The following is a 12,617-nucleotide window of genomic DNA, read 5'->3' as shown; positions in this document are numbered from 1 at the left end:
CTTTAAGAAAAGGAAGGAGGAAGACCCAGGGAATTACAGATCAGTCAGCCTGTCCTTGATACCTGGAAAGATCATGGAGCAGGTGCTCAAGCAATCTCCTGTAAAGCACCTGGAGGTGGACAAGGAGATCAGGAACATCCAGCATGGATTCACCAAGAGCAAATCATGTCTGACTCTGGATGTGTGGGGAGAGCAGTGGATGAGAGGTACCTCAGCCTTAGCAAGGCTTTTCACACCATCGTCCACATCTTTTTCATTAACAAGCTATGGAAACACGGATTAGGTGAAAGTACTTTAAGGTGGATACAAATCTGGTTGGATCATTGTGCTCAAACAGTAAGCATCAATGATCAATGCCTAGTTGGGAGGAGGTATGAAGTAGGGTTCCCCAGGAGCCTATTCTGCATCCAGTATTATTCAACATCTTCATTGATGATCTGCACAATGGGACTGAGTTCATACTTAGCAAATTTGCAGATAATTCCAAATTGGATGAAGCTGAAGACACTCTTGAGGGCTGGGCTAGGATCCAGAATGACTTGGATAGATCAGAAAAATGGCTCAATAATCCATCAACCAAATTAAATTCAACAACGACAAGTGCAAAGTCCTGAACTTGAGATGGAATAATTGCATACACAGACTGGGGAATGACTGGCTGGGCTACAGTGGACCATAAAGTGAACATGAGTCGACAGTGTGCTCTTATGGCAGAAAAGAGCTAGTAGCATACTGGATTGTATTAACAGGAGTGTCATTTGCAAATCAAGAGAAATTATTCTTCCACTCTATTCAGCACTGATGAGACCCCACTTGGAGTATTGCGTCCATTTTTAGGCCCCACATTTCAAGAATGATGTGGACAGATTGGAAAGAGTCCAGCACAGAGCAACAAAAATGATTAGAGGCCTGGGAAGCAGGACTTGCAACAAAAGTCTGAAAGAACTAGGGTTACTTAGCATGGAGAAGAGAAGACTGAGAGGGGATTTGATAAATCTTCAAATACCCAAAGGGTGATTACAGAAGAGATGGGGATGGGCCATAGGGGCCGGGACTAGGAGCAATGGCCTCAAGCTGCAGTAAAGGAAGTGTTAACTATGAGGGTGGCCAGGCATTGGAACAGGCTACCCAAAGTTGTGGAATCTTCATTCCTCAAAATTTTCAAGAGCAGGCCAGACAGACACTTGGCTGGGATTGTTTAGTTAGGGATGATCCTGATACGAGCTGGGGGCTGAACGAAATAATCCTGTGAGGTTCCCTCCAGCCCTACTTTCCTATGAGTTTCCTTTGGTCCTTCAGCTACACGCACACACAGAGCTCTGTCTGGAGGTGGCTCTCCGAGTACCCTAGACCTTTTTTATACCAGGACCCATTTGTAAACATTGATGGCCAGTCCCAACCGAGTGCTCCTCACTCCTGACCTGCTTCCCCACCCTCCCGCAAAGCAGCCCCTTGCAGGCTGGAGCTCTGCCAGCCTGCAAGGGAAAAAGCCGCAGTTTCCCACATTTTTCTCCTTTAAAGAAGAATCCATTTTTAAAGTTTGTTCGCAACACTTTCATATATTTTTGTGACCCACTTTTGAGTAGTGACCTACAAATTGAGAAACACTGCCCTAGACCAGTGAATCTCAACCAGGGTTCAATAGCCTCAGTTTTATGCAAAGATTAAACAATGCCCTTTTAATGTTGAGGGAAGGAAGGAAAAACAGGCTCAGGTAGCATGGGATTTTAGAAAGAAACAAAGCTGAAAAATCTGTTGACTGAAGTGAAGCTCAGAGACCTCTTTTGGTAAGAACTTAGGTGGTGTCCATGGCATCACCTGTTTGAATAAAGGTGATGCAAGTGGGATCTACCATAAGGACCTGAACCTTCCCAACTCTATTGCTGAGGTGACTGTCAACAAGGCAGCTGTTTTCATGGAAAGATGAAACAAGGAACATGTTTCCATCAGCTCATACACTGGATACATAAAAGTCATGAAGGCGAGGTTTGGGCCACACTAAGAAACAAGAGTCCTTTCGGAAGGGAAAATGCTCACTATACTCTTGAGAAACTTGAGTATAGAAGAAAACAAAAGAGCTGTTAAGCAACAAGCTGAAAAAGCCAAGTGGACTTTGAGCTAAAGCACAAACCTGAATTTCTCAGCACCCAATAATGTAAGATAGGACTGAACACTTCTAATTGTGAAACAGCCTCTGGTTAACACCATGTACAAAAATTTTGGCCACTGCCAAAAATCCTGAATCACCTTTCTGATCACTCTTGGGATCAGAGGTGTGGAAAGAAAATTATATAGCAGGTCTAGCAACTGTAGAATCATAAGTGTCCAAAAGGGAGCTAGGAGTGTGACCCTTTCAGGGGCAAAATTTTCAGTGCTTCCCGTTGAAAATCAATTTACAGTTAACCCTATTCCACAAGAATTTGGGAGGACAGAATTCTTGATCTACTCATGATGAGCAGAGAAGACCTTACTTAACCCTTGCTGTAACACTGCAGCGGCCTCACAGATGTACTGCGGACAAGTGATCATAATAGCAGATGCATCAGTGCCACAGAAAAAAAGTCTCCATGGTGAGAAGGAAATACCTTGTGTCTTCCTACTTACTGCAGAACAGAGGAAGTGCTGCCTGTCATTACTTGAGCATGGCAGCCTTGAATGCAGCCAAAGCAAGCCTTGCATACCTGCCTGGGAACTTGCAACTGAAGGATGTTTTGAGGCACGTTTGCTGCAGAAGACCAAATATCTTGCACCTGCAGGTGACCTGCATACATTCCCCAGTTGAGGAAAGAAGCATCTGTAACTATGCTAGGGAGGCAGAAGCTGAAAAGGAACTCGGCAAACAGCTAGATCCTTCAACCATGTGAAAGTGTTCAATACAAATATGGACATTTTCACATTCATTTCTAGGGTGCCTTTCTGGGAAGTAGAGCCAGATCACATCAGGGGTGTACAGAAGTCTGCCCTGCAGCACCAAAAGTACCCAACACCATGCGAATGAGACTCGCTCCAAAGGGATGTGAGGACATCTGGAACCTGACTATTACTGTTTGCAGTGTAGTATTCTCAAAGCAGGGCTCTAATGAAGGCCAAAGATTGCACTGGAGTCAGCACTGACTTCTGATAATTTACCTGGAGACCAAGTGACTGGAACAAAACTACTACTAACCTAGATGATAAAGGTAATAGTAAAACCACTATAATCACAACCTGTTCTGCTGCAGTCTCCTTACTAGCCAGTCATCCAGATGAAGAAATAATGCAATCCTATTTCTCCAAAGCTGCACTGATATCACTGGGAGAACTGTGGTAAAGATTCCTGGGGCCATAGAGAAACCCAAAGGTGAGGACTTAGTGCTGATAACAGTCCTATCACAATAGAAAGCAGGGGTATTTTCTGTGATAAGGCTGAAGAGTGATATGGAAATAAGCATCCTGCAAGTTGAAAGGTGCTTGTCTCCCTGTTGTAGAAATGGCATGATAGTTGCTAGTTCAACTATCTTGAAGTAGAGCTAGTTGAATGCTTACATTTACATTTAAATCATTTTGGCACCAAGAAAATACTAAAAACCTCCTATCTTATGAGGGGAGTAATTCCTCTTGGAACCTTTGCCTTTTTTTTTTTTGTTTAAAGTGATCCGATTGCTACATGTGAAGGGCAGTAACAGTGACAGCCCTTGTGCAAGGCAAGGCTAGATCTTATGAAATCTGGACCTTTGTCTGAAAGAGTAGCAAGAGACAAAACCATTCTGAAATCTTTCAGAGTGGAAAGGGTTTTGTCTCTGACCCAGGGAGATTCAACCCCTTCAAAAGACAGCACTTCAGCTGAATTTTAGGTTTTTTTGGGCAGACCAGAAGCAGTTGAGAGAGAGATTTCACAACCACTGCAGGGACCATTGAGGTGAACTGGGAGCTGCTTGGAGGGCTGCCTTACAACTGCCTTCCCATAAACCAGCGAAGCAAAGGAATTGCTAGGCTGAGCAGAAACTCAAGTCCGTAAGGTCAAGACATTAAAGTCATACCTCACTAAGAGTGCTTGGTAATTAGAGACTAGCAGTGGAGTACAAGTTTTGCCCCATAAAAATTCAGGCACCAGGACATGTTTTATAATGGTCTGAGGTGACCAGCTCTTGGTTGCTGCCATGAAGAGAAGGGAGGCTGGAGCAGGGCAAGTACAAAAATTTAGCACCACTAGCAGGGATATTACGTACTTCCAATCCACCTACTTATCAACAAAGGAGCACAGAACTGAAGAGCACCAGAGCCCACAAAAGTTCCTGAATAGCATCATTTTTTGCAGTGGGGGCCAACCTTTTGGCAGGTGTGCCACAAATTAACCTCACACCCTTCTCAGGTGTTGCTGATCCCTTTCTACTACCCAACCTGCTGCTCTGCTTTCTGGTATTATTCTGCTCTGCTGCTTTGCTTTCTTCCCCATCTACCACCCATGTTCCCTCCCTGATCTGCTGCGTGACAGTAGCTGCCTGTGCCATTTGTGACACCCATACTGCAGGCTGGTCACCACTTTGTGACAATAGCTACTTTGGGGGCCCCTGAGTAGAGTAGAAGAGCCTACTGCTTCAATTTTCTCTTCAGGAAAAAGAAGGTATTTTAGCAGGCTGTTGTGTTGCAGTAGCTATAATTGTTTAGCCATTAAGTTAATCCTGTTATGATTTATGTTTTATAATATTTTAATCAGTCATTATTGATCTGGAATTAACTATTTTAAATTTCCAATTGCTTAGCATATTTGACCTGTTGGTCTCATGATTTTAAAATTTAAATTTGGTATAAGGAAAATGCTTATGTAAGGTCTGTGGTATGTCTGGCATGTTTAAAAAGAGGTAATGAAAGAATGAATGATGTATGTATGTGACAATGTGAACAATGACAGTCCTCTTGCAGCAGGTGAAAATAGCCTTCTGTGGTTTAACAGTTAAAAGTTGCAGCGCTGAGGCAGCAGTTAAGGAACCAAATACTAAATCATGCCTTCACCCTCACAATGAAGACTACAAGCAACGACCCCTCCCCGAAGATTGCAGACCACAAGGCCAAATCATGTCCTACCAATCCGTCTGCCAACAGGACAAGGAAGATGACCTTCACATCTGATTAGGCAGAATCCATAGACTTGTATGGGTAGCTTTCACTATAAAGAATGAACACAAAGAAAAGGCTTTGGGTCTGTACACCTGCAAGAAAGTTTTGGGCATGTCCAACGAGACCTGTCTCCATCCCTCATGGTCAGTCTGGGATAGGCACCAGACTGACCCAAGTGACTTTAAAACTTGGTAACACCTTAACCTTTGCAGGACTGTCTAAATATCTCTGTGTCTGACCAAATGAATGAATATGTATGGAAATAAGTGAAGCAGATAACCTCATAGTTCTTTATTCTTTTCATGTTGCATATTTTATGTTCCAATAAATGCAGCGTTGTGCCTTATACCAATAAGATTCCTGCTTGTTTTTAATTCACACTACACTGTAGACAACAAGCCTCAAAAGCCCCCAGGGTTCTGCAAAGGGACAGGTGGAGGAGCACTGCTGCAGGAAGGGCTGCCTTCTAACCTGGTCCTAGGGAAACAGGCCAGGAGAGAGAGGTCCTGCAGTCTGGGAGGGTGGATTAATAGACATAGCCTTTAATCACAGAAGTCTCTGCAAGTGGCCTGAGCAGCTGCCTTCCCATAGATGTATAAAAGACATACCAAGTAAGAGAAAGACGTGAGGCCAGAGGCAGGGAACCAGCAGGTGAGAAGTATTACAGACTTCTTTGGGGAATTGATGGGACATTTTTGGATAGTACCTGAAAATGATTTTTGTTGTACTTAGTGTTGGGACTGCAAATTGATAGGTTAATGTCGAACAACAGAGCTGAGAACATTTGGATTGTAAAGCACAACTGTGCTAAGTATAGTGCTGCATAGACTGATGTGCTGTACTTAGTACTTCTGGTTGGATGGAGAAGAGCCAGAGCTAATGACTCACCAGCAAGATTAACCATAAAGAGCCAGAAAAGGCCACCAAACATGCCAAGGCAGGTAGAGGAAGAAGGTAGCAAGTTGCAGGACTTACCTGGCCTCTTGCTATCCAGAGCTTCAATAGGACCAGACTATCTCCAAGAATACAATGACCAGAGAACTTGCCTCCTGAGCTCTACAATCCTCTGGTATCCTTGCTGGGTTAATTGTGCTCACATCTGGGAAATGGGGTTAACTGAACCAGACCTGATGTTCTACAAGCCTCTGGAGAATCTCAGAACCAGAACTATTATTGCACAGTGTGACTAATTTGACACAGCACACTGCTCCCCAGTTGGAGTGGCCTGGAGACAGCAGTGCCTTGGTATATGGTTTGTTGAGGAAATAAAGTAACAATACTAAACGTTATGCAAAAGAGGTACTTCCATTTTGAAAGGAAGTACCACGTAGTTTTGAAGTTGCTGAATTTGGTTTCCTCAAAAATGGTTCTGAGAAGTGACCTTCTCTGTGTCTGCTAAAACCGTTGCAATAAAAATACAGAAGAAATGGAAATATTGGCCTAGAATATAACTCTTAAAAACTTTTGTTTATAGTGCTCATTTACCACCCAGGGAAAAAAAAGCTCAAATTTCTTGGAATCCTATGGAAAAGGTAATTGTCTCAACGCCTTAAAATATTTATTTATGCACTAGTATGCTAGATACTCTGAGGCAGACTACAATAACCCTGCCCCACAGGGCTTACAGTATAATATACACTAGTCAGATAAACAAGGAAGATACAATACATTAAGTAGTGAAACAAACATTTTCAAGAGTATATTTTTATCTTTTACTAAAATTAAACCCTTTGCAGAAGCAGTATAGCTACAGAAGATAAAACTTATACTGAAGTAGCATCTAATGTACTCCCTCCCAGAATACAGTTTCCATTTGCAATTCATCTTTAATAACCATTACTCACAAAACCTTCACATGCAACCAACAGGGACACAGAAATTACAAGACTTTGGAAATGAAGTGATTAGCCAGTAACAGCATTGGATAAGAATCAGTTGCCATTGCCTGCAGTTATACTTCGATTACAATATTAATCCAAAATATATATATATATATTTTTTTTTTTTTTTACTAATAACAAGCTGTCTACTAGATCCAAGTTAAAAGTATACCACCACACTTTGGCCCAACCTGTCAACATTATGCTCATCTGCTGTAGAAACTAACCAAGTAGAATCTGAACCAACGCATTTCAGGGTGAAGCCCTAACAAAGCCTGTTCAGGATGGCATATACATTTTCTCTCAAGTATACTGATTTTGCCACATAAGACAGTTGTGATTAAGGCTAAAAAATGAAATTTCCTCTTACGGTTGTTTTGTTTTTACACACAAACAGAATCAGATTGGACTGATTGGACTCAGATCAGGACTCCAAGTTGGCCTACTACATTGCCACTTCCTTCCACTCTCAAAAGGTCTCCTGTATACTGAAACTTCAAGAACACTGTTCAGTTATATGGGGACATATGGTGAGGAAGATATCTCTCATCAGTATTACTGAATGCATGAACTCTGAGTTGACAAGGTTCCTTGGGTGAATCTGATATCTTTTATTAGACCAACCCAAATAGTTGGAAAATAATTATTAAGCAACCTCTTGGGTTCAAAAACCCTTAGTCAGGCTAAGGAAGTTTCAGCAGTTGGTGTGTGCTCTTCCTGGATGGAATGAAAAGTAAAGAAGCCAGCAGCTGGGCTGAACTCTGGGTTGTATTTTAACTAAAAACTGTCCTTTTCCTAAGAGACTTGAGACAATAAACTATTTTATACTTGAGGGTACGAAACTGATTACTCCCATTAATAGTCAAAATTAACATCTAAAAATCAAGAGTGAAGGCCAAAGATGAGAGCTGGTAAAATAAGATATTCAAAAACCAAATGAAAAAAAAATATTTGGAGACTAGGAAAAAGGAAACTGATGTTGCTGAATCAAAGGAGAAAGACATGGAAGTAGATTCAATATCAGTTTCTAAGCAGAGTAATCAGGTGAGGCCGTTACCCTCTTGCTAGTTTAAACTTCTATGCCCACTGAAACAATGGAACAAAAGGTAATGAAAGCTTGAACAAAGATGTTTAGATAGACTAATGCTGCCAAATGAAACAGCCATAATTACATTTACTTCATGTCCTTACTGCAACCATTTTGTGCTGCTGTCAAATTAACTATGATTTTATTGAAATCCATAATATCCACCAGTAGGTCTTGCACAGTAAGACTTCAAATGGGATAGGAATGCTCAGATGCTATGCCTACTGGAAGCCTAGGCAAAAGGATAATGGTTAGCTGCAGTGTATTGAGCTTATGAAGCAAGATGCTGCTGGGATTCTGCAGGGATTAGTGCTACATCGTTTTAATAGACTCATTAGTGACCTCGCAGAGGGATTGTAAAAGCTTACCATCATGTGAGACTGAAAATGTTAGGAGAGAAATACCTATAAACCTATATCAGACTGGGAAAAGTGCTAGCTGATATAGAACCTAGGAAGGCAGCAGTACTAAGATTTGCATTACACATGCATTCTTATGTTAATGCACAGTATTTAAAGAGTACAGGTTAGAGTTTAGAAATACATAGAAGGTGAACAATGCAGCTATGGGCTGCAAGGTCTTCATCTCCAAAGCAGAAAAAATAGTAAATTCCATTGAGGTTCTGGTGAGAATGCATCTAAATTACTGCAGGAAAATGCCCACAGTTGCAAGACAAATGTGTATGGGAGGCAGAATGGGAGGGAAATTAAACACATCAAGAAATAAAAGAGTTCTAAAAAGTTGTGAATAAATTTAGTTGAGAGCACAGAGAACAGGTATGAAAGTAGTGGAACATCCCTCAGAAAAAAGCAGCTAATTTTAATGATACAGAAACTGTGGTAAGAGAATTTAATCATCAGCACAAGTAGCTTCAATAAAGGGAGACAGCTACACTTTATTATCTGTGCCCCTGGAATAGATTTGCAAATTAAATCTATTCTACTTTAATGCATTGCTTTCAGGTATTTGGATGCAAATTCATTCCAACAGCTTCCAGCTTTAAGCATGCATTATAGATTTGAGAAAAAAAAAAATGCTTCTCCTAAAACAAGCATCTTGGATACAAACCTCCCCGCCCCAAAACCAAACCAAACCAAAAACCAAGCCTCAAAAAAGTAATGCATGGAACTGTTACAAATCAACAGTAAATGGTTTATAAAATGTAATTTTATTTAATGTTACTTTGCTGTTACATAGGGCATAACATTTTCACAAGGCTTTTTTGGGACTACAATCAATGATTAGAAACACACAATAGTGGTCCAACTCTCTAAATGACAATCACTGGACAAACTTGACACCTTCTCACATGTGCACAAACCTGCATGGAAAAGTACTAAATTTTATACTTGGACATGTGAACTTCAATTGGTTTCCCATTCCAGTGTATTAAGAAATGACATGCATTTTAAGTCTGCCAAAAAAGCATTGCCTGTACTCCGACAGTAACATGCTGCTTCTAGTACATAGTAAAGTGAATACCAGAACTACAAAGGCAGGAGTGTAAGTGAAATTTTATTGGGAAGGGATATCAACTTAAACAGTAGCAACTGAAGAGTAAGAGTAGCCGGTTTTCAGACACACTGTAGCTCCTGCAGCATATTAATACAGGAAGCAATTCTGTTTGTAATTCTCTAGCTAGAAACACTAACCTTTCCATCTGGCCCACCACTTCCATTATCCCAACTGCAAAAAGAATACACAGTAGCATGTGAAAGTCCATTACTGAAAGGAAACCCTGCAGAATAAGGGGGGGGACGTGGAGAATTAAAAAGCTATGTGAAACACTCTTTAGTTGCAATTAACTACATGTTCATATCTTTACTGTAATACAAAACAGTCAGCTTGCGGGAACTGGTTCCGATTCATTTCTCAATACCAGGTGTACATTAGTCCGCTACACAAGTGTTGGGAAGTTACTTATGTTTATATGAAGTGAAGCTATTAATACTTTTCTACAGCAGTAACCGCACACCAGGAAGGCCAGGACAAACACAAATCAAGGAATGGAGTTTTCCCAAAGCTGCAGTGTGAAAAGACTATCAACTGATTTCCATACACATTGATGGGGTTTCTTTGCTATAGGAAATCCAAGTGGAGCTATAAGGAATGGAGACGTGTAAAAAGGTTTCTTGAGAAGGAAAGGGAGAATGACACTCCACGTGCAGTTTAGTTTTCTGCACCTTCTGCAGCGTCACATTCTTCTCCTGCACTGTCTGATGTCCATAACTAGAAAGACAAGAAAAATCACATCAACTTGCAGAGTTACTCATCTATCATCCATGTTAACCTTCCTGCCCCACAGGAATGAGACTGGCAGTCAGGCTAAGTCAAGAGCTACATGCAAGAAGTTCTGAATGTGTAAAGTTTGGCAGTGTCCAGCTCTGCTTCCAGCCAGCACAGCTAACAGTAAACAGCTTGCCACCTATGAGGTACAGCTACCTACATAAAATTGTGCAGTCTTAAAATGGTCAAAATGGAGACAGTGCTAAGCAAATGCAAACCTAGATGGGCTTAATGTACAGTGCCAAGCTATGCATGTGGCCATAGCAGAAATACGTAGCAAGTCTGTTTAACTGGTACTCAATAACTTCACATAAAATATCAAGATATCTTCCTTTTGCACAACTTTCTGCCTCAAAAGATGGCAATTTGTTTTATGGAAAATGAAGTATTATCCACCTTACATTAAGGGGAAAAGTTCACTGCTCCTTGGGGGTATTCTAAAAAAAGAAAAAAAATCTAGCAAAATCTCTCACTTATAAATAGGATAAGAAATATTGCTGGAACTGATAGTACCTTTAGACTGGAATGAACTTTTAAGTGCATCCATATTGCAGTGCGTTACAACTGTCAGAGACAATATTTTAATGCACTTAAGAGTCCTATCAAGTATAAATGTCTGTTCTTAATATAACAGTTAATTCTTAAAATGCTTAACTGAGCATCAGTTGACAAATCTAGTCACCAATTAGTAAATCAGACAGTACTTTAATCTGGAATTTCACAGATATACAGAAAAAACAAGTTTTGCCTCTGAGTTAGTGCCCAACAGGGTTCCTCAGTAGAAAGTCCCTAACTGGTGCAGAATCATCCTCTCACACCTACCACCTTATCTGCCAAGTAAAAATAGCCTGCTCGTCTTATACTGCAGTAATTGTAAACAGGCTACTTTTGGCTACATAAAAGCCAACCAGCTCATGCTACCAATTCTGACCAAGTAGCCTGAAGCTGTCAGTCAGACAAATTTAACTTGAATGCAGCAAAGAATGAAAAAATTGAAGTTAAATCATACCGTTACCTATTCGTAATAAGATTACGATAATACCATAGAGGGCTAAATATCAAGAGTTCAGTGCTAGAGTGAAACAACGATTTTGTTTCATCACATAAATAAGGACTAATAACCATTACACATTTATTGCAACAGGGCCAATTGGAGGAAAAAAATCTAACTTACTGTTAGGTTGTCTCTAAGCAACTGCATGATGAGAGTACTGTCTTTGTATGAGTCTTCATTCAGTGTATCAAGTTCTGCAATAGCCTCATCAAAAGCCTAGAATAATTAAGTCATCTTTAATTTTTATATAAAGTGAAATATGACTGCACACAAAGCAAACACTCAAACTTAACCTTTCAGTCAACTCAGATACATTATTTAAAATTTTCAGTAACAAGTCAGAGTAAACTTAAGGTGACAGTGTCCCTTTAAAGCCACTGAAAGTACGATCTTACAAATCAAAACATGAAATAAAACTGGATTTACTGTACAGACTCTAGTAATTAATCAGTTTAATGTCCATTAGTCACAATAAATCTTCACCCACATCCTAGAAAATGATAAAGCAACTTACTGTCTTAGCCAGCGTGCAGGCAAGCTCAGGGTTGTTGAGGATCTCATAGTAAAATACAGAAAAATTAAGAGCTAGGCCCAAGCGAATTGGATGCGTTGGCTGCATCTCTTTCTTGCTGATATCAAATGCCTCCTGATAAGCTCCCTGTGAATTTTCTATTGTTTCTATTGAGAAAAACAGAAACATCAAGATTCAAACAGGGGTACAGGGAAAGCATATGCCTGACCAACACAGCTCCAAAATAAAAGGATGTTTAATCAAGAGAATGGTTTTAAACCCACTCAAACTGGTGCAATTATCAACACTTTACAGATGGCAAGTTTATATCTGAAACACTGCAGCAAAAAATCTGCATTAGGTGAAACACAAATGAGGAAAAACAAGAATTGGCCTCTGATGCATGTACACATCGAGAGCACCTCATTACATAACTACATGCTACCACAGCCTACCTCATTCATGAATAAGGACCTGCTCTGAGGAAGAAGGCAGCTCTCATGGTGAAGGCAGCTGTTGTCTACAGGATCCCTTGCCTTGTTTGTTGAGGAAGTTTGTATCTTAATAGGGTGAAGCTGAAAGGCATGGGCCTAGGCCCACCCCTCAGGGTAAGGGGCAGGGAGAAAGGGGCTAGAAGCCAGGGTCCTAACTAGTTTTAGGAGACATTAACATGAAATAAAGGAAGGCAGAGAAGTTATTTGG

The 12,617-nt window shown here is 40.6% G+C and overlaps 1 protein-coding gene and 1 long non-coding RNA gene across 2 annotated transcripts in view; one reads left to right on the top strand and one right to left on the bottom strand.

The window, feature by feature from the left end:
• Positions 1–1,540: 1,540 nt before the first annotated feature.
• On the top strand, positions 1,541–9,703 carry LOC112548808. The gene is made up of 2 exons (XR_003092373.1): positions 1,541–4,603; positions 4,934–9,703. It is a non-coding gene; the product is annotated as an uncharacterized LOC112548808 (long non-coding RNA).
• YWHAQ (tyrosine 3-monooxygenase/tryptophan 5-monooxygenase activation protein theta) overlaps positions 9,214–12,617 on the bottom strand; it is a 36,021-nt gene continuing 32,617 nt past the window's right edge. The window contains exons 3-5 of the mRNA XM_006038943.2: positions 11,919–12,082; positions 11,525–11,620; positions 9,214–10,293 (exon numbers count right to left, since the gene is read on the bottom strand). Coding sequence (XP_006039005.1) covers positions 10,234–10,293; positions 11,525–11,620; positions 11,919–12,082 — 320 coding nt within the window. The 3' untranslated portion in view covers positions 9,214–10,233. The remainder of the gene's footprint in view (positions 10,294–11,524; positions 11,621–11,918; positions 12,083–12,617) is intronic.

Source organism: Alligator sinensis, unplaced genomic scaffold (assembly GCF_000455745.1).
Source record: "Alligator sinensis unplaced genomic scaffold, ASM45574v1 scaffold866_1, whole genome shotgun sequence".
Classification (NCBI taxonomy): Eukaryota; Metazoa; Chordata; order Crocodylia; family Alligatoridae; genus Alligator; species Alligator sinensis.
Note: the sequence above shows the minus strand (reverse complement) of the source record. Positions and strands in the feature narration are given on the sequence as shown.